The sequence below is a fragment of the Eumetopias jubatus genome, unplaced genomic scaffold (assembly GCF_037043125.1).
Source record: "Eumetopias jubatus isolate StellerSeaLion01/CBP00866 unplaced genomic scaffold, mEumJub1_p1.0 scaffold_8, whole genome shotgun sequence".
Classification (NCBI taxonomy): Eukaryota; Metazoa; Chordata; class Mammalia; order Carnivora; family Otariidae; genus Eumetopias; species Eumetopias jubatus.
This window is the reverse complement of record NW_028274814.1, coordinates 85,563,719-85,585,010: the sequence shown is the minus strand read 5'-3', so window position 1 is coordinate 85,585,010 and position 21,292 is coordinate 85,563,719. Positions and strand designations below refer to the sequence as shown.

Sequence of the window (21,292 nt, the reverse complement as noted above, 5' to 3'; positions counted from 1 at the left end):
CCCTGCCCCGCCCCAAAGGCTTCCCGGGTAGTGTGCTGGGACTTGACCCGCCTCCCCAGGTCAACATGTCACAACACGACCTCAGCCTGTCAAGTCACATGACCTTTGCCTGTCACTGACAACCTGGTCAAGTCTTTGGGCCAGGAGAGACCATCTGGTCTAACCCACCCCCCACCCCCATTTACAGAAGGAAATGGAGGTCTGGAGCAACGGAGCAGGCCTGGCCAAGGACCTGTCACTGTCACACCACCACCTAAATCTGCCTTCCAGCCACAACCGACCTTGTGACCGATTCTCCTTAACTCTGGCTGCCCCCACGAGGGTATGACAGTATATATAACCGGCCGCCACATGGCATCTTTTTTCTACCTAATGGCACAAGAAAAATACTTTGCATTCTAAGTGGTGCTTTTCACTTTTGTTTAAGCTGCCTCCAAGTTCATAGTTCTCTCATTTTATCTTCACAACTCATCTTTTATTTACAAACAAGAACAGTTGAGGCACAGAGAGATTAGGTGGCTGGCCTAGGGATCCCTGTCCCTCAACTGAGGGAGAGTTGAGGCTAGAATCTGGGCTCCTAACAACCCGGTCCACGGCAGTTGTGCGCTCAAGTGCACCCAGTGTCCCAGGCAACGAGGCTCTAATGTCGCCCAAGCACCTAGGAGGCAGGAGGCTTGTGCACGGCTCCTCACAGCAGGGAGTCACAGGACTTGCGCGTCCGGTACAGCGGAAAGGTCGGGTCTTGATCTTTTGGTGAAGAGCACCAGAGCACGGTGGAGGGGGGCAATGATGAGTGGGGAAACAGGGCGAATAGCGTCCACTGGGCAAAGGACATGAATTCTGGCATGCTGAGGGCTCATCAGAAACTTCACCAAGATAAAAGTTTAGGGTGCTTTCCTGCGAGGAGCTGAAAATGACCATCAAAAGTATTCAAGTTCCTCGACCCCTTCTGGGGGAATTAGGGGAGCTACAAGAGAAGATCTTTTTAAGAATACTCGATAAGACGTTAGGCAGTCCTGTGGCTGGATGCAAACTTTCAAGAGATTGGTTTAAAGACCTTGTGCCCATTAATTGGGAGGGAACCGAGTAAAATGGGAGTCCCTTATGGAAAAGGTGCAACGGGGGCTAATGCCAGGTGGGCAGAATAAGAGCTCCTGAGGAAGACAAGCTGCACCGAGGGTTCGCAGGCAGCCTAGGGGCAGCCACGGTTGATAGCCGTTGGGGCCGTTGGGAGCCTGGCGCTGGCGCCCCGCCCTCTCCTCTCCTCTCCGCCACCACCACCCCCCGCACCTCCCACCACCCTGGTAGTCCCCTGCGCGTGCGCGCGGAGACACCGGTTGCCAAACATTGCATCATCCCCGCCCCCCTTTCCTCCCCTCCCCCTCCAGCTCTCCCCTCCGCGCGCGCGCATGACTCACTCACCTCCTCCGCGAAGCCTCGTGACCCAAAGCCACTTCCGGGTCCAACACAACGTCTACCTCCAAGCAGGAGGGAGCGATGGGGGCGGTGCCGCGGGGGCTTCTGAGTGGCGGATGTAAGGGATGAGGCGGGGCCAGAGCTGGCGTGCCGCGTTCTGATTGGTAAGCTTCTGGACCCGCCCCCGAGAGGAGGGCAAGGCCTTATTAAAAGATAAGTGCTCCGAGCTACCGAGGTCAGAGGCTTGAGTCTAAGACACAGAGCGTATCATGTTGAAGATGAGCGGGTGGCAGCCACAGAGCCAAAATCAGAGCCGGAACCTGAGGAGAGAGGCGAGTACTGATCCCTCATCTACTTTTTACCCTCCTATCCTCGGGAACACGGGTTGTCCCCTCAAAGTTACGGCATCTGCTTTTTAGCATGTGGCCCCACCCCTTCCCCGATGAAGTCAGTGACAGTCCGAGGGAGGGATGGGGAGTATCGTTTATTCAGGAGTGGTGCTCACAGCCCTCTCTTCCTTAGGACGATAACGTCACCCCACCCCTGCCCGGAGCATGGGCCTGGCTCTGTGCCGTTGGGCCAGGGGGTCCGGATGCCCTAGGGAGATTTATTCTCTTCCGTTTCTGACCCCAGGCCTCCTCGTTGGGCCTGTGCGGTTGGAGGCGGGGCAGCAGGACACTCCCCCACGCCGAGAAGCCTAGGGGAACATGGCTCACGCCACTGCCTCCGCTTCACCATCAGCGAACGCCACTACCCCTACCCCACCCCCAATCCTGTCTCAGCGTCTCAGGGCCAGAGTGGCCACGTCGGTAGCTGGGGCTCCTGGATCCTCCACGGGACAGCCATTCCACACCCTAACGGAGAAGAGAACCTTAAGGAGACTGACTCAAGACTTTGGGAGGAAGGGTGCTAATGGTTGGGGAGCGGAGATGGGTTTCCCATTCCCCTAGAGGTCCCTGGGCCTCCTGTACAAGAGAGCATCCCGGATCTCTTAAGTGTGGGAAGCCATTTGGGGTCTCCCCAGTGTATGGTCTTTCCCCTGAGATAGGTCCCTGTCTCTTTACCCCTGTCCCGTCTCCAACTAATAATGTGTGTGTGTAACCATTGCATCAGGCCAGCCCCCTGTTTGGCTCTGCAGCCCTCTGGCCTGGGGCACCACTGCTGATGAAAGCAGCGTCCCACCCACTGGAAGGCAAGGAGGGTTCCCCAGGGAGGACAGCCCTGAAGAGAAACATTCTGGGCGATATTGCATCTCCAGTCCCTGGGGATAGGCAGCTGCTGCTCTGCCTCTGGGCTTCCTCCTCCCTTCCCTGTAAGAGACTGGTGAGAACTTACCCATTCATTCCTAACAAATTACTTACCATGCACCTACTATGTGCCATGCGTTTTAGGCCCAGGATACATCCATGAACAAGAAAATCTCTGCTCTCACAGAGTTTACATTTCAGTGGGAAAAGGTGCACGTGAATACAAAAGTGCCATGGAGAAAACCAAAGCATGGAAGGGTAGCGAATGCTCAGGGTGGGGGTTACAGTTTTACCTTGGGTGGCTAGGGATTCTTTCACTGAGGTGACATTTAAATGAGAGATCTAGAAAGAGACAAGGGTGTAAGCCCTGCAGATAGGTGGAAGGAAGAACCTTCCAGGAGAAGGAACAAGAACAGAGGTCCTAAGGTGGGAGCATGGAAACAGGAGGCCAGCTGGTTGGATTTAAGGAGGGGCAGTGGTCAATGAGAAATCCAGGGCAGGAAAGAAGTAGATTGTGTGAGGTCCGCTAAGCCATTTTAAGGAACTTAGCCTTTAATATTTATGACATTGGAAGTCATTGAGGGTTTTGAACAGAATGACAGGACCTGACTTAACTTTTTAAAGGCTCACTCTGGCTGTTTGTTGTGAACAGACTTGAGGAGGGGTGGCAAGAGCAGAAACTGGGTAATCCAACAGAGAGGGTAGTAACTTGATCTAGACTGAAAGCAATGCAACTGGGTTTTTGAAGAATGAGTTTAAAAAATTTAGCTGGTGGTTTGAATTGTGGGGTGTGAGACAGGAATCAAGGACAATACTAAGGCTTTTGGCTTAAGCAAGTAGAGTTGCCATTTACTGAGGTAGGGAAGACCATGGAAGGGGAAGATGAGCAGAATTTGTCTTTGGACATATGAAGTCCGAGATGCCTTTTAGACATGCAAAAGGTGATTCTAGTAAGCAATTAGGTAACACAGTTGGAAGTCCCAGGAGAGATCAAGACTGGAAATGTGCATTTAGAAGATGTCAGTGTGTGAATGGAATTAGGAAAATACCACTTGATCTGTTGCCTTCCCTGTAGTCCAGTCCTTACCCTGGCAGGTTTGAGGTCTACCTTGAATTTAGAGAAAGTGGAGCTGGCCATGACTTTTCGATTATGTAATTGGGACCACAAATGTCAGCAACTAAAAATAAAGGTCAGGCTCTCCTCTGTCCTTGGAAATGGCTGCAGGGACCATTGACTGTCCACACCCTATAAGACAGGAAATGAGGAAAGACCAACAGGAGGCTGGAGATAAAAGGAGCTGCCTGCCTCCCTTCCAAAAATGGCTAACATCTATCTTTGATCCCCACAGTGTTCCAGAAGGAAGTGTATCTTCATACATCACCACACCTGAGAGCAGGTAAACTTCACCATACCTTTCCCAAAACCAGTTCTCACATGCTGCTTAGGGTCCTTGTACTGGTGTCCTAGTAAGTTATGAAAACACCTAGAGAAGACAGTAGAGGAGGGTTTGAATCGGAGCAGACTTTTGCTGACAGGCCACATCCATCTTCCTGGCCTGCCCCTAACTAGGTGACCAAATCACTATTCTTAGAGCATGTCCTAATTGAAAGCTGGATGAGTGAGCTGTCAGCCCCAACAAAGATAATTGGTTGGTCTTACCAGACCTCAGTCCCCATCAAGGTTAGACTCACCCAAAGGCCTGCCCACACAGGAGGAGAAAGGAACACAAGATGGTCTGATAATTGCCCCCTGGAAACTACCAACAGTTCCTCAAGAGAGGCTGAGGACTTTTACCAGGATGCCTTAAGAATGTATATTCTAGACCCATGCTTGTTCAAGTGCCAGGCGAAAGCAGCAGAGGGAAAATTAGTATAGACCAATTGATTCATTTTAAAGGGCCAAACAGTAAATATTTTGGATGCTAAGGTCTCCACTCTTAGCATGAAAGCAGCCATAATCAGTATGTAAATAAATGAATGTAGTTATGTTCCAGTAAAACTTGATCTGCAAACAGGTACCAGGCCAGTGTGCCAACCTATATAGATGATCCGAATGCTTTGTGGAGTTGTTCCGCTCCCACCCCTGACCCCCCATCCTGAGTATGTCCTTTTCCAGAGCCTGATCCAACTGCAGAGATGGCAGCTGAGTCATTGCCTTTTTCCTTTGGGACACTGGCCAGCTGGGAGCTAGAAGCCTGGTATGAGGACCTGCAAGAGGTGCTGTCCTCAGATGAAAATGGGGGTACCTATGTTTCACCCCCTGGAAACAAGGAGGTGAGAATGCTATGCCTAAAGCTGGGGTGGGGTGGGGGTAATTGCCCTTCCCTTCTCAACTAATATCCACCCTACCTTTCCTCATTCCTTTGAAGGAAGAATCAAAATCCTTCACCACTCTTGACCCTGCCTCTCTGAGTTGGCTGACTGAGGAGCCAGGACCAGCAGAGGTCACGAACACCTCCCAGAGCCCTTGCTCTCCAGATTCCAGTCAGAGCTCCCTCGCTCAGGAGGAAGAAGAGGAAGACCACAGAAGACCCAGGAAACGGAAACAGAGTGGCCAGTCCCCAGCTGGGGCTGGAAAGCAACGCATCAAGGAGAAAGAACAAGAGAATGAGAGGAAAGTGGCACAGCTAGCTGAAGAGAATGAACGGCTCAAGCAGGAAATCGAGCGCCTGACCAGGGAAGTAGAGGCGACTCGCCGAGCTCTCATTGACCGAATGGTTAATCTGCACCAAGCATGAACAGTTGGGACCATCGCTTCCCCCTCAGGCCACTACCTACCGTTCACAAAAGTGGCTGCTGACCATCTCCTCCAGTGCCAGTGATGTGACCCTCAACCCCATCTAGTCAGGAGTGGGGGAAGCTTGGGGTAGATGACAGGAAAGGGTCTCAGCATGTATATAGAGATTGTTCATTTATTTATTACTGTCCGTATCCATTAAAGTCACTTTCTATGAGCCAGGTTCTCACTTTCACTTTTTCTTCTTGCCTTTAGGGGTTTCAAGGGGTTTCCCCTCAGCTAGAGCCAACTGTTTCTTCAGATCCAAGAGCTTAGCCACCTCGGCAGCAACCTGGTTCTTGTCTGCCTTTTGCGCCTTCAATTCTCGGACAATGTTGCCCTAAGAGCAGAGCAGGTGGGGGAAGAACAGTAGTGAGACCAGAGAGAGCCTATTTAGGATTCGGCTTTTCCGCTCTCCCCGGGCCCCCGCTGCGTACCTGTTTTGTCACCTCGTCTGTCAGCACTTGTACCTGCCGTGGTGCAGCGGCTGCCACAGCCCCTACAACTGCTGGGGGGGGCGGTGCTCTGGCCTGGAGAAGGACAACAGAGTTAAACCTGCTCTGTAAATATGCCCCCAGCCTCGGGTGTCGCCTCACAGCTCAGGGGACGGTAATGACCTTTCACTCCAAGGGCTCTTGCTGCTAGGACAGGGAAGAACAACTCGAAGGAAGGAAGGAGCAGGACCGGAAGCTGGAGAGAGTACTGAGTGAGAACTACTTAGGGACACCAAGGAGAGGACACTGTGGCTCTTGCTGGGTGACAGCACAGTCCAGCTTTCTCACCTGGTCCCCACCAAAGCGCTGCCTCAAACTTTCAATCTGGTCATTTTCCAGTTTTTGGAATAAGGGACTGACCTGTGAAGAAAGAATTCCATAATCATTCACTGACGAGGCAGAAACTCTGCCAGACTGTGCACAGGGCCACTCTATCCCCAGTCACTGACATTCAGGAACTCTACATGTTTTAGAAGAAACAAATGTACAAATGCCTGCCAATTTCAGTAAAGAATCCAGATAAAGCACTGGCACTGACTCTGAAAGGCCAAAGTATTAATAAGGTCCAAGACTACTTAACTATTTTAAGGATGCTAGGCTGACACAAGGCTATAAAGGTGAACTTACTTTATCCTCTTGTGTCAAAGAGGAAATGGCTATCCTGTATTCTCCCTGCTCACTGCCTGTTGGCATTATGGAGACCAGGGGACTGTGGTGTTTCTTCAAACGTCTACTGTAGACCAGTTAGTTTTACGTGCCAGGTCTTGGGTTCTGGCATGAAGAGTGATGATGGCATATGGGCTAGATGATACTGAGCTTGTGAGCAAATACCAAGGCCTTTCTGTCAGAAACAAGCCTAAGTGCACAGTGGGGAGGAGTGGGGTAGGGGTTCAGAAAACAGCTGTGAGAGTCCTATGTCCAAGTTCTCTGACCTCACCCCAAAGGCTGCATGGCAAGGGCAGGGATGATCAGAGGCCGGCCCGTCCAGCCCTCAGACCTACTGTGCCAATCTGGTGTCCGGCTGGTAAGGTGCACAGGAAGTTGGTGAGCAGGACACTGCAAGCTGGAGGTGGCAGCTGCAACTGGGCCTGGATGGTGGCACTGACCGTGGGCATGTAAGGCTGCAGCATGACGGACAGCAAGGCAGCGATATTCACTGCCAGGCCTGTCACTGTCCCAGCCCGCTGCCTGGGGAAGAAGAGACAGTCAGACTTTCCAGGAGGACACGGCCCACCACCACTTTATTCCTGTAGCCAAACTTACCTGTCAGCCTCACTGCCTTTAATCCGCTTCCAAGGCTCATTCACCTGAATGTACTGGTTGCCATGGCGAGAGATGGTGAGGATACTGCGTAGGGCCTCCCGGATCCTGGGAAGGGAGGGGGTGGGCCAAGGTGTAAAGTCCCAGAGGGACCAGTATGGGGTTCTCAACATGCCAACAGAGATCACTGAGATGAGACCCGGGTGCAAGATTGCTTACCGAACCTTCTCCAGCAGCTGGTGATAGTGCTGGAGTTCCAGGGTGACATGGGCCAGCAGGCGCCGATCATCAGAAGTAAGTACCATCTCGGGCACGTAACCCCCAAAAAACTTAGACACAAACATCCCAGCTCTTGATGTTAGTAAGGAAAGAGAGGGAAGAGAAAAGAGGAATTATTGCCCAGTCTCCTTCTAGAAATTTGACCTGATTCTCCTAATTCTCCTTTCTCTCAGAACTGACACCTCCTGGCTCCCTCAAGCTAGAAGGCAAAGCTTAACAAATTCTTTCTTCTCTCTCTCTCCCCTAAGAATAAGAAACCTGATAAAGTTAGGCAACATCCGTTTCATTTTTTTTTTTTTAAAGATTTTATTTATTTGAGAGAGCGAGAATGAGAGAGAGCACATGAGAGGGGGGAGGGTCAGAGGGAGAGGCAGACTCCCCGCTGAGCAGGGAGCCGGATGCGGGACTCGATCCCGGGACTCCAGGATCATGACCTGAGCCGAAGGCAGTCGCTTAACCAACTGAGCCACCCAGGCGCCCCATCCGTTTCATTTTTAAGAAATCAATATAAAGAACGATCAAGTCAAAATATATGTAACTTGCTACCCAGTACTCTAATAGAGACAATCTGTGAAATGCGGTTGACAACCAAATCTGAAAGGGTGGGGAGCCACAGAGTATACTTCTTCAGACTGCAGAAGAGCTGAGATGGAGATCAATAATGGAGTGTGAGCCTAAAGTAACAAAAACTCCCCAAAGTACAGTAAATGTCTCCTACCCGTACACTAAAATAACCCCTTTCTTCAGCCAAACTTGTCTAATGTAACTTTTTTGCTAGGAGAGAATACATTTCCAATTTTATTTATTTTTTTTTTAAGATTTTATTTATTTGACAGCACAAGCAGAGGGGGAGAGAGAGGGAAAAGCAGGCTCCCTGTTGAGCAAGGAGTCCGATGTGGGACTCGAGCCCAGAACTGTGGGATCATGACCCGGGCCGAAGGCAGCCACTTAACCGACTGAGCCACCCAGGCGTCCCCATTTCCAATTCTATAAAAAACATTAATAAGAAACCAATTTGCAAAAATTCATTTTGTGACCAACTTTGCTAAAAGACACCTGTACAACTGACTTCACCCAAAGCAAACATATCCTACTATGTTCTAGGATCAGATACCAACTGATAGAAATCCACTTTCCACATTGTCCTCCCTATCCCTCACAGCTCCTGCTCATTCCTGCCTTCTTGGCACCCCCATCTCTTCCATCTCCCACCTAGTGGAGCAGAGCTAGTCTCCACCCCGCCCCGCCCCCAGCTCATCTGCTAACCCTGACCACCTGCCCAAGTCCCACCTGTTGATGAAGTTGCCCAGGTTGTTAAGCAATTCAGAATTATTCTTGAGCAACATGTCTGTCCAGGAGAAAGCACTGTCCTGGCCCTCAGGTCGAATGTAGAGCAGATAGAAGCGCCAGATGTCAGCAGGGATCCCTGTGTCCTGGGCCATGTCACCAAACACTCCCACGCCCCGGCTCTTGGAGAATTTCCCATCCTCGTAATTCAGGTACTCTGGACAGAGAAGGAGAATGAGAACCATGTGCTCAAATCACACCTTTTCCTCTCTGACCCACTAACTCTTCCTCTCCCTCAGCCTTAACTATGGGTGTCCAGCAACACTTCTCCTTGAGTAGCGGGCCTACAAAGAATTTGAGGATCTCTTCCTCTCCATTTTAGCCTTTTTTGCCCTTTGCTTCTACCCATTATAAAATTTTAGCTTCAGGCTTTTGCTTTCTTAGGCTCGTGTTCCCTTCTTCTGGGTTGAGTTCTCATGTTCTAATTACTTCCTATTTCATTTCAACTCCTAACTCAAGATCTAGCACCTCTCCAGGATCTTCTTCCAAATACTGCCTCAGCCCTCTTTCCCTAGGAACTTCCCCATCTTCAGTCTTCCAGGGTACCTGTAGCAATGAGGTGGTTGACCAAGGTATAGTTGTCCTCAGCTCCTAAAGCTGAACAAGGAAAAACTAAGCCGTGGAAGGGAACATTGTCTTTGGCCATGAACTGATACAGGTTCACCTACAGAATACAGTTGGGAAACAAAGGTCCTGAGATCTTCTTCAAAGGCCCAAGAAAGATCAGATACCCAACCCTAACCACCCCAACGCACGCACCCTCCCCACAGACAGGCTAACCAAGAACTGCTCACTTGTTCTGGGTTCTTCCACCATCTCTCCCACTGGTCTGTGTAGTTGGCGGTGATGGACAAGTAGCCAATAGTGGCATCAAACCAGACATAGAATACCTGGAGGGCCAGGAGGACGGAGTCAGACTAGGATGAAGGAACACTGGGAGAACCTCACCAACCCAGCCTTCAAATGAAGCAAGACATAATCAAGAGTCTATTCTACTAGCTCAGGGTCTCAACCCAAAGGCAGAATAGTATGACATATGAACAAAGCATAGGGTTTATACCTTGTCCTCAAAGCCTTCTAAGGGTACAGGGGTTCCCCATTTGAGATCTCGGGTTATGCAGCGTGGCTTGAGACCATCCCGAAGCCAAGAACGAATAATGAACCGGGCATTGGGTGTCCAGTCACTGCCAGGCAATGTCTTCCCCAACCATTCCTCCAGTCGTTTTTCCAGCTGAGATGGCAGAGAAAGTCAGAGAGCTGATTTAGGACAGTCTCATACATGGTTCGCATAAGGATAAATATGTACAACCTCTTTGGAATAGTTTGGCAGTATACAATTAAAAGACTCGTGACTGGGGCGCCTGGGTGGCCCAGTCGGTTAAGCATCTGCCTCCAGTTCAGGGCGTGATCCTGGGGTCCCAGGATTGAGCCCCGCTGAGCAGGGGGCCCACTTCTCCCTCTTCCTGCCGCTCCCCCTGACTGTGCTCTGTCAAATAAATAAAACTTTAAAAAAAAAAAATAAAAAGACTCATGACTTTGACATAGCAATTCCACTGCTAGGAATTTCTGCAATAGAAATAGACAAAAATGGGATGCCTGGGTGGCTCAGTCACTTAAGCAACTGCCTCAGCTTTGGGTCCTGGGATCGAGCCCTGCATTGGGAGCCTGCTTCTCCCTCTGCCTTCTGATCCCCCTGCTTGTGCGCTCTCTGACAAATAAAATCTAAAAAAAAAAAAAAAAAAAAAATACACAAAAGTGCACGGATGCGTATATAAGGAAGTACATGCTCATCATAGCAAAAGAATTGCAACCAACTCCCATGGCTGAGCAGAGTTTAAAGAAATATGGTTTATCGATACAATTAAATACTTATAAAGCCGTTAAAGAGTGAGTTAGATCTGTATGTACTGGACATATAAAGATCTCCAAGATACATTTATTAAGTAAAGCAAACCACAAAATAATATATCATATAATCCTATCATTATAAAAATAAGTAATAACATACAGATACACAGAAACTCAAAAAAACTGTGAAGAAATATATGTATCAGTGCTTTATTCTCAGATGGAATTATGCGGAACATCTACTTTTATACCATATTTCTACCTGAAATTTCAGAAACAAGCTTATTTCATTTTTATAAGCAGAAAAACAAAGATAAATCTGTTGGAAGGAATGGTTCATGTGATTTACGCACATAAATACCATAGCTTCTGAAGCCTGACAGTAGCTCTACTGGTGACGCTATGCGGAAACATGCACACAATGCTGGTAGGAAGGCAAAACAAGACAACACCTATTGAGGAAAATTTGGCAATAAACTACATATGCAGGTAATCACTTTTAAGGAATTTATCCTGAAGATACACTTCCAACAGTACAAAAATTCATAAGCACAAGGTTATTTGCTGCAGCATTATTTATAATCACAATTCACTGGAAACTACCTAAATGGTAGTCCTAGGAAACAGGTTGAATAAACTATAGTACCTACACCAAACGGAGTACTATGCAGCTGTTAAAAACTGACCAAATAAGGATATCTATGAACTGATATGGAGTGATTTCCAGAACATACTGTCAGGTGAAAAAAACAAAACGCAAAAGAGTATACACCCAGAATGCTGAATTTGAATGAGAAGAGGAAATAAGAAAACACACACACACACACCTGCTTATCTTGATATATATGTTTACAAAAGTAAACACATTAAGAATAAAACTGAAGACAAAGCTGATTAGCAACAGGAGATGGGAGAACAAGGTGGCATGAACAGGAAAGGGAATGACACTTCTCTGAGTATATACTTTTTTGTATGGTTTTGATTTTTAAAAGCAGATTGATGTTCTCCTTATTCAAAAAATAAAATTAACAAGGACAAGGAGAGGAAAAAAAACTATAGGCAAATGAACCGAACTTATTATTTCAGTAACAAAACCACGGTGAAGGGGGGGAAGAAGCTAAGCTAAAACAATTCTGAACACATTATCTGATTATATAGCCTCAGCTGGCGGAAGGGACAAGGCTGCCAACAAACCCCAAACTCTTTTTAGCAGGGCTTTTTGTAGTGGTATGGGTGAAGCAATTCTGAAATTATTTTTAGGTGTACCATAGGACTGAGCAAATGAGTAAAGGTCAGAAGCCAGGGTACTTACTGTGTTAGAAGGGAGAAACAAACATGAAATAAGGGAAGATGGGGAAGACTCCTGTAGGGATGGACTGGAATTGCAGGTGTCACAGTGTGAACTTCAAATGAATGCCTAACTCTTTTTGCGGGAAGGGCCTAGACGCAAAGACACCCCAGTTGCAATGAGCACACCTCAATCTGGGTCTCTAATACTGTTCTCTACTAAAATGAACCAGGGCTTTGTGGAGAAATGGCTGATTCTGAGGCTGAAACAAATGAACCTACATATCTTGTCATGCCAGAAAATAAGGAAGCACTTAGCAAAAGGTGGAAGATGTCAAAAACACAGAGAAACGATCTTAGAGGCTCCCACTGGCCAAATAAGGGACAATGTGAACATGAAAATAATTCATGACAGGAATGAATTACAAACCACTGAAAACAATAGGAATCCATGAGCCCACACTGATAATGGATACCTAATAACTAATAAATGAGCAAAGGAGAAGGGGCTGGAGTAGGGGTTGGAGAGTTGGAAAAGCTTCATGAAAAGTGGTTCAGGATAAGAATGATTAACTAAGGGGCACCTGGGTGGCTCAGCTGCTTAAGTGTCTGCCTTTGGCTCAGGTCATGATCCCGGGGTCCTGGGATTGAGCCCCGCACTGGGCTCCCTGCTCAGCGGGGAGCCTGCTTCTACCTCTCCCTCTGCCATCCCCCTGCTTGTGCTTGCTCACTCTCTCTCTCTCTCAATAAAAGCTTAAAAAAAGAATGATTAAATGGATGTTAAACCTATAGCACCTTTTAATGATGAGCAAGGTATTTGTATGCTGTAAAAATATACTCCCATAAGCTGCTTATAAGTTATAAGGGAAAAACTGTTAATTGTATAGTAGAGAAAATGAGTAACACCTCAACTAGACAAAATTAACATCACCAATCAGGGGGAAATGGCCATCATGTACCTCTGGAAAGGACACAATACCATTTATGTAGTATTCCAACTAAGGATGCATAACCTGAATTTAATCATGAGGAAACAGCCAACAAATCCAAAATAAGGAATATTCTATTGGGGGGAGGTTGCGGGGTGCAGGGACCGCAGTATTAAACACTGTTAAAAGATAAAAGATAAAGAAAGGCTGAGGAACTGTTTTAGATTAAAGGAAACTAGACAGATAGAAAAACTAAATGCAATACATGACCCTGAGCTAGGCTGTGTACTAAAGGAAAAATAACCCCATAAAAGGTATTATTGCGATAACTGACAAAATTGAAATATGGATAGTAGATCAGACTACAGCAATGTTAAATTTCTTGAAGTTGTTTACTATGGCTATGCAAGAATATCTTTTTTTCCTTAGGAAACACAATTAAGTATTTAAGAGTAAAGAGTATACAAGGGCGCCTGGGTGGCAGTCGGTTAGGCATCCGGCTCAGGTGGTGATCTTGGGATCATGGGATCAAGCCCTGCATCGGGCTCCATGCTCAGCGGAGTCTGCTTAAGACTCTCTTTCCCCTCTCTCTGCCCCTCCCCACTGTGTGCACGCACGCTCCTCTCTCTAAACAAATAAATAAATCTTTAAAAAAAAAGAGATTAAAGAGGCTACGTCTGCACGTGCGTATGTGGAAAGAGCAAGAATATGCTTAAATAAATAGAGCAAAACCTTAACAACTAGTGAACCTTGATAATGGGTACATGAGGTTCTTTGATCTAGGAACTGTTTATTTTTATTTATTTTATTTATTTTCCAACAGAGAGAGACAGCAAGAGAGGAAACACAAGCAGGGGGCAGTGGGAGAGGGAGAAGCAGGCTTCTCGCTGAGCAGGGAGCCCGAAGCGGGACTCAATCTCAGGACCCTGGGATCATGACCCGAGCCAAAGGCAGACGCCCAATGACTGAGGACCCAGGCGCCCGCAACTGTTTATTCTTGCAGCTTTTGGTGAACTTGAAATTATTTCCAAAGTTAAAAAGGAGGCAAATCTACTAATGCAGAAAATCCAGTCAAGACACATCATAAAGTAAAAGAAAGAGAGTAGAGTGCAAAACAGTGTGAATGCCATGATCTAATTTGTATTAGGAAAAAGAAAAAAGATATGAAAACACTTTCATATGCATATGTTATTTCTGAATAGACACAAAGGAAAATGAGCCTCAATACCTCTGGGGAACAGGCCCAGGCCTTGCACTTTGTCCCCTTTAATCTGTTATGCCTTTTTTACAATAAGCCTGTGTATTTTTGGGGGCGCCTGGGTGGCTCAGATGGTAGAGCATCTGCCTTCCGCTCAGGTCATGATCTCCAGGTCCTTAGGATCGAGCCCCACGTCGGGCTCCCTGCTCAGTGGGGAGTCTGCTTCTCCCTCTCCCTCTGCCGCTCCCCACTGCTCCTGCTCTCTCTCTCTCTCTAATGAATAAATAAAATTCTTTAAAAAAAAGCCTCTGTATTTTTAAAAGGGAAATTAAAAACACTTGAGCATGGCTTGGTACAGATCTGTGGCTGAGGCAGAGGGCCCGAAGAGGCCATGCAGACTAGCTTGAGGCAAAGGCCCACTTACCTTAGGCAGGTCCAGGAACAGGTGCCGAGAGGATTTCACCACAGGGCACGACCGGCATACTTTACACTGAGGTTTCTGTGAAGGGAAATTCAAGGGAAAGGGTGACCCACAGTGATGACGTAGGATCAGTACTTGAGGCCAGAGGAAGCTGTGCAGGCAAAGGGAGACGCACGGAGGAATGAGCTCCCCAGTCTGCCATCTTACTGAGCTTCATGCTTACTTGGGCCTTCTGTGAACTTGAAGACTCAGGTCCACAGAGCATAACATTTGTTACTCAAGAGTTTCACGACTCTGTCCTATCACTGCAAAGAATAGGAAAAAGCACTCTGTGAGTGCAGGCTAAGTAAAGAGCACTGTACACAGCTGTGTGAGGGGAGGAAGGAGCCAAGACACACATTTCCTCTCCCTGAGAAAGTTACAATCATGTCAGGGAGAGCGGGTCCCCTGAGAAACAAGTGCAGACCTTTTCAAAGCAAAACATCAAGAAATACTTATGTTCACGGCACCCACTGACTCTAATACTGGCGGGGGATGGCGAGAGAACTCAATAGTCGGGGCGTGGGAGGTGGCCAATGGAAGCTTCCCAATGAGTTCTGATCTGGGCTTTTGAGTCCTTTCTCTTTTGAAGAGGCTCCACGCCCCGCATGGGGCTTGAACTCACTCAGGACTGACCCTGAGATCAAGAGGCGCCAGTTCTACCGACTGAGCCAGCCAGGCGCCCGGGCTTCTGAAGCGGAGCGACGAGATCTCTCTCAGGACCTGTGTCCTGAGCTCTACCAGCCTATCTCCAACCGCCTACCTGACGCCTCCACGTGGGTGTCAGACAGGCACCGCAAGCTGAACAAACCCGGTACCCCTGCACTCCACCAGGGCGCCTGTCCTTCACCCAAGCCTGCCCATGTCTGTAGACGGTGCTGCTGTCTACCCCAGCGGCTCAAGCCAAAAACTTCCAAGTCGTTGTTTTCTTGACGTCCCCTCACCCCGAATTCACCTGTTCAGGTCTATAGAGTTTGCCTCCGAAATCTATTTCAAATTCTTTGCTCCTCCGCATCCCTGCTGTTACTAGCCCAGGCCAACCTATCGTCCCATCTCTGAGCTACCACTCTGGCCTCCACACTGGTCTCCCCACCTTCTCTCTTGCTTCCCTCCCGTCCATTTTGCACAGAGCAGCCTACCATCCAACTGCCACAATGGCTTACCAGGCCCCGGGCATCAGTCACCGCCAACCTCTCTGCCCTCATCTCAGTCCAGCCTCCCTCTCACTGTGCTACAGCTGAGCTGGCCTTCTCCCTCTGCCCAGCCAACTGCTTGCCGCCTTGTGCCTTTGCACTTCCTGCTCCTTCTGCTTGGAACGCTCTCAACCTATCATCACCCGGCCTGCTCCTTCTCATTCTTCAGTTAAACTCTCAGGTCACGTGTCAGCTCCTCTGACAAGCCTTCCCTGATCACCTGGCTAAAATCTTTCCCCAGAAGCCACTGTCCCAGCGTCTCGGCAGTTTATCCTGTATGGATGCTCTTGGCTTCAGGGTTGGTCTCCTCCCCACACCAGAGAAAGATCTGTCTTATTCACTGCTACATCCCCAGCAGTCCCCAATGACTACCCTATCATAAGGACTCAAAACACATGTGTTGTATAAATGAACGAGTAAGTTAGCCAATGAATAAACACAGATAAGAGGAAACGCATTTACGGAATAAAAAAACAACTAATAAACAAAGGCAGATCAGGTGGTCTGAAGCAGGAGCAAAGGTAGGGAAGCAGGCCCTCAACTTGCCTATTTCCTAGCACAATGCTAGGCACGTGGTAAATGCTCTGTAAGTGTCCAATGGACCGAACGATGAGATGGGGTAAAAGCAGCACTGGTGAGAAGCGCCTGGGGGGCTCAGTCGGTGAAACAGCTGCCTTCGGCTCAGGTCATGATCCCAGGGTCCTGCGATGGAGCTCTACCTTGGGCTCCCTGCTCAGCGGGGAGTCTGCTTCTCCCTCTCTCTCCCCCTGCTCTCTTTCTCTCAAATAAATAATTAAAATCTTAAAAGAAAAAAAAAAAAAAGAGGCACTGGGGAAAGGTCCTGAACGCTAAAATAAAAATCCCGAATGGGATCAGCCTGGGAGTCCCTGAACAATAGAGACTGTTTCCTTCCTCCTTCCTCTCCTTCCATGAGATGCTGCTCTCACCTTGAGCTCAGTGGCATTGATGAGCTTGCCGCACTTGTCACACTGGTCACCCCGGGCCTCCTCGTAGCCACAGAAGGGACACACGCCCTCCACAAAGCGGTCAGCCAGGAAGCGGGCACAGCGTTCACACCGCAGCTGCTCCACAGTATCTTGCAGCACAAAACCTCGGCTCAACAACCGCTGGAAGATGTCCTGCGTGATTCTGGCAAGGTGAGTCAGGCACAGGGGAGGGCCAGGTCAGAGGAGGTCAGAGGAGGTGGTGCCCCCTCCCTCCTGTCACTCCACCCAGGCCCCACATCAGTCCCAGTGCCGCAGAAACCAGGCAGAAGGCCCCCCAACGCCATGGCCATCTAGTCATCTTTAGGGAGTCTCACTGGATGACCCAGACCCCTCATACACACTCCCCAACTCCCCCACACAATCTCTTCCCTCAATACTCTAGAATTTATGTTTGTCAAATACAAACTTAACAGTTTTGTACTCTTCGCTAACAAAAATCTCTAAAAGGACAGGACTGTACTCTCTTTTAATATGTCCCAGAATCAGAATTAACCAGTCCAACTGTGAAACTACTTAACAGTATTAAGCTGACAGCCTGCCCATTATACAGTTTTTATTAAGGATGAATAACAGGCAGAGAAAGAATGAGTGTATTTGCTGTACACCCGTATGGGAGTGGGAGGGAATGTCCTTACAACTCCAGAGCAGCCAGGGAAGAGCAGGGTGGTGGCAGAGGGCAGGCTGATACTTCCCATGAGCCTAAGTTCTGTCTCTTCCCTGCCTCACCGCTCCTTCAGCCCCTGGGCAGCCTTCCACATCTACGGAATCCCCATACTTGGGATCCATTTCAGGGCAATATTCAGATCCTAAGTTTGGGGCGGGGGGGGCTGCCTAGACAACACTTTTGGTTCCGTCTCCAGGACATTCTCACTGCCCCCAGCCCCAGCGTTCACCCTCCATTTCTGACTGATTAGAGGAAACCTACTTGGTCTGCTGTGGAGTAGTGGTACGACCAAAAATATCAAACGAGATATTAAACCAGCGGTAGATGTCGGCATGGATGGCGTGGTACTTGTCACAGATCTCCTGGGGCGTCAGGCCCTCCTCCATAGCCTTGGTCTCCGTTGCTGTACCGTACTCATCTGTCCCACACAGATAGAGGGTGTTCCACTGGCGGAGGCGGGAGTACCTGGAGGGGATATGGTGATCGCAGGGGCCCCCCACCAGCCTCCACCCTCAAGGCATTCTGTTCCCTTGCTCGCCCACCGCTCCCTCAGAAGGTCCCTCCCCCAGCAGCCGGCTCCACCTGGCAAAGACGTCGGCACTGAGCACGCAACCAATGAGGTTTCCAAGGTGCGGGACATTGTTGACGTAAGGGAGGGCGCTGGTGATGAGCACATTCCTTTCCCCAGGCACAGGCAGCCTGGTAGGAAAAGAGAAAAACAACAGTCCATGGAGGAGAAGCAAGGCTCAAGAGGGACCAACAGTGCACAGAACACCCAGACACAGACCTGTTCTACTGTCACTCAGGTACATCTGAAGTCTTTCCTCACGTGAAACCACAGGATCATGAACTCCCCTAAAAGCCATGAGACCCCCTACAGTTGAAAGTGCAGGGCCTGCCACAGTGAGCAAGGCCAGGTACTGCTCTTACGGAGCTGCATTCCACACTGACCTCTGTCTCACTTTAGGATCACGACTGATTCTTTTCCACCAGCTCGTTCTCAGACTCCAACTTCCTGGGTATTGACAAAACTCTTCCTGGTTCTGTCCAACCACCACGCCCCCCAGACTCCGAATGCCACCCAAGCACGCTTTCCCAGCACCACCCTCTTCCCTTCTTCCCAGCTGGAAGCATGACCTCCAGTCACTGCTTCAAGTACTCACAGCCTGCCACTCAAGTCCTTCCGTACCCTTGACTCCTCCCCCTCCCTAACCCACGGTGGTACTCTCTCCGTGGTCCCACTCAAGGCCGCAGGCATCAGCTACCACCTTCCTAGCCACGCTCTCCAGCAACTTTCCCAGGCACATGCCTAGTCATGCCACTCAATCTGTGGTCTCAAGTCACTCGAGCCACTCTGCTCTTTTTGTGCTTCGCACCCGACAGCTTGGCTGCACACATCCTTGGCACTGACCCCTCACCAGGGCTCCTTTAATCTTTCCAACCATTCTCAGCCTATAATCGCTCCCATCCTTTACCGTGTCCTTCAACCTTAGCCATCCTGACAGCTCAGATTCCCATGGTTTCTACTGTTAACAAAGACTCAAATGATTCTTCTTCTTAACCTCACTCCTTCCCAGCTGCTAATATAAATTCCAGTTAGAGATTCCAACTACTTCCTGGAACATTTTCCAGCTCATTTCCTTAAAAGAGAGCTCACTGATTTCTCTTGCATTCATTAACTTTGCTCCCTATAACTAAACACCGTAATTTTTTCTGAAACCCAGCTGAGAAATCAGCTCCTTCAGGGAAGACTTCCTTCACGAACAACCAGCCTTCCACCGTCATCCTTGTATCCCGAGCCCCTAAGCACTTTGTAGCACACTGTGTGGCGCTCATGTGTCACTCTGTGACCTGTCTTCATTGGAAGTGTGCTTCCTACCACGGCAAACATAAAGGCGAGTATGCCTGGGGTTCTATCCTCTGGGGGGGTTACATTCTATTACATAACTGGTGTCTGTGATCAGTGTGGTGAGAGGTACAAAGTGCCAAAGGAAAAGATGGAAATTAAAGAGATCAGTGCAAGTGACCTGTCAGACAGATATTGGCACTATCAATAACTTCCATTTAAGAGACCAAACCTCAGGGTGCCTGGGTGGCTGTCACTTAAGCATCATTTTTATTTATTTATCTGACAGAGAGAGAGAGCGAGCGAGAGAGGGAACACAAGCAGGGGGAGTGAGAGAGGGAGAAGCAGGCTTCCCGCCGAGCAAGGAGCCCAATGCGGGGCTCGATCCCAGGACCCTGGGATCATGACCTGAGCCGAAGGCAGACGCCTAACGACTGAGCCACCCAGGTGCACCAAGCATCTGACTCTTGATATCAGCTCAGGTCTCCATCTCAGGGCCATGAGTTTAAGCCCCGTGTTGGACTCCACACTGGTGTGGAGCCTACCTAAAAAAACAAAGCAAAACAAACCAAAACAAAGCCCACTCATCACTGCCTACTCACACAGGATTCTGCTGTGGCCGAAGTGGGGGCAAGCTTTCCAGGCCCTTCTCCCAAGCAGTTACAGCCATGGCGATCTCCTCCTCAGACAGAGTGGCCAACTCCTCCTCCTGTGAAGAGCAGACACAATCCCTCACCAGCTGAGGAGGCCCAGAGACTAAAGAAACTTTCCTTGCTCTCAACAACTGAAAGAGTTACTGGCCATGCTCGAAGTCCCTCTCCAAGCCCCCCCCACCCCCAGGTACTGAGGCTGTATGGGGACCCTGCTGCTCTGTTCCAAACCTCAGGCTCATTGCTGACAGCCCTCCCCTCAAAGGAGCCAGGCTGAGGCTGCTTCTGGAGGTAGGGCCGGAGGGCCAGGACACCCTGCTGCTTCAGCACAGTCTCTGCAGCTCTCTGACATGGCTCCTGAGAACTCAGGGTCTGGAACCAGCTGTGCAGGGCACCCAATTCCTCTGTGGGCATGGGAGAAAAGAGGAAATTAGCAAGACCTGGAATGGGCAAGGCAAGAATGGATCTCCTCCCTTTCTTCATTAAGTTTCTCCAGTTACCTTCCCCAGTTCCCTCAGCCATCTTTATGCTGTAACTGCCCCGTCAAGCTACACTTCAAAGCGGATCCTCAATTTTGTATTGCCCATTCTGTAATTCCTCCACCAAGCTCCTGGGCTGGGGTTGGGGATGAAGTGACATGCACAGTTCTCACCAGGGAGGTAGGCTGGGTCTTGAAGTAATGGGTATAGAGCTCCCCACAAAACAATGTCAGCTAGAGATTCTGTCTCCTTCGTTGAAGAAAAAAAGAAAAAGGTCCACAGGTAAAATACTATGTTTCTTTCCAGTGCAGACAATAATTTCGAACATTTCCTAAACACTTACTACGAGTCAAACACTTCGTTAAGAACTTTAAGTTACCTCGCTTAATCCTCACAATAACCCACTGAGGTGGCTACTAACATTACCCCACCTCAAAAATGAAAAAACTTGAGAATTAAGAGTCTGGTGATTTTTCAAGATTATACTGCTAGCAAGTGGCAGTGTTGGGTTTTGCACTCTGAGTATAGCCTTCCTCTTGGTTCTCATATCATACAATTTTCTCTGATCCCCATTTCAGAGCCCAACTCACCCCAGCCAGGAAAGGACAGCTCCGACGACTCAAGCTTTGGTCAATGTGAGTCAGGGCTCTCCGGACGGGGCCAAGAACATCTTCCCCCTTTTTGCCTTGGACCACTAAGTAGTACAGGGCAGCAGACAAAGCTGGCTAAAATGTGGGGGACACAGGTCAGGATGGCCATACAGAGCAAGGGACTGCCTGCCATCCCCCATGTCTCAGGCCCACCTGCAGCTCCGTAGCTTCCCATTCCAGCCACTGGTTGGTGAGGTCATCCTGCTCCCAGCCAGATAACAGAAAGAAGTATCTGCCCAAGGAGAGAGCAACGGAAGGTGGA

General features: G+C 49.0%; 3 protein-coding genes across 8 annotated transcripts in view; 2 read left to right on the top strand and 1 right to left on the bottom strand.

Moving 5' to 3' along the window:
- Nucleotides 1–1,634: 1,634 nt before the first annotated feature.
- Nucleotides 1,635–4,818, top strand: LOC114215099 (DDIT3 upstream open reading frame protein). The gene is made up of 3 exons (XM_028111027.2): nucleotides 1,635–1,748; nucleotides 4,013–4,060; nucleotides 4,780–4,818. Exons 1-2 carry the CDS (start codon nucleotides 1,686–1,688, stop codon nucleotides 4,052–4,054), a joined length of 105 nt encoding a protein of 34 aa, XP_027966828.2. The 5' UTR covers nucleotides 1,635–1,685; the 3' UTR covers nucleotides 4,055–4,060; nucleotides 4,780–4,818.
- On the top strand, nucleotides 4,800–5,617 carry DDIT3 (DNA damage inducible transcript 3). Its single transcript, XM_088025260.1, has 2 exons — nucleotides 4,800–4,937; nucleotides 5,033–5,617. The coding sequence occupies exons 1-2, from the start codon at nucleotides 4,800–4,802 to the stop codon at nucleotides 5,399–5,401; spliced, it is 507 nt and encodes a 168-aa protein (XP_087881386.1). The 3' UTR covers nucleotides 5,402–5,617.
- Nucleotides 5,558–21,292, bottom strand: part of MARS1 (methionyl-tRNA synthetase 1) — a 23,360-nt gene continuing 7,625 nt past the window's right edge. For 5 of the 6 annotated variants that reach the window (XM_088025258.1, XM_028111020.2, XM_088025255.1 and 2 more), the window contains 19 exons: nucleotides 21,184–21,262; nucleotides 20,971–21,105; nucleotides 20,554–20,629; nucleotides 20,133–20,305; nucleotides 19,854–19,960; nucleotides 17,988–18,104; nucleotides 17,667–17,870; nucleotides 16,682–16,883; nucleotides 14,506–14,580; nucleotides 9,880–10,050; nucleotides 9,614–9,709; nucleotides 9,366–9,483; nucleotides 8,763–8,976; nucleotides 7,413–7,544; nucleotides 7,197–7,301; nucleotides 6,935–7,121; nucleotides 6,222–6,293; nucleotides 5,877–5,969; nucleotides 5,558–5,779 (listed from right to left, as the gene is read on the bottom strand). In XM_088025258.1, the coding sequence (XP_087881384.1) occupies nucleotides 5,633–5,779; nucleotides 5,877–5,969; nucleotides 6,222–6,293; nucleotides 6,935–7,121; nucleotides 7,197–7,301; nucleotides 7,413–7,544; nucleotides 8,763–8,976; nucleotides 9,366–9,483; nucleotides 9,614–9,709; nucleotides 9,880–10,050; nucleotides 14,506–14,580; nucleotides 16,682–16,883; nucleotides 17,667–17,870; nucleotides 17,988–18,104; nucleotides 19,854–19,960; nucleotides 20,133–20,305; nucleotides 20,554–20,629; nucleotides 20,971–21,105; nucleotides 21,184–21,262 (2,503 nt within the window). In that variant the 3' untranslated portion in view covers nucleotides 5,558–5,632. The other variant, XM_028111021.1, reaches the window with a different exon arrangement.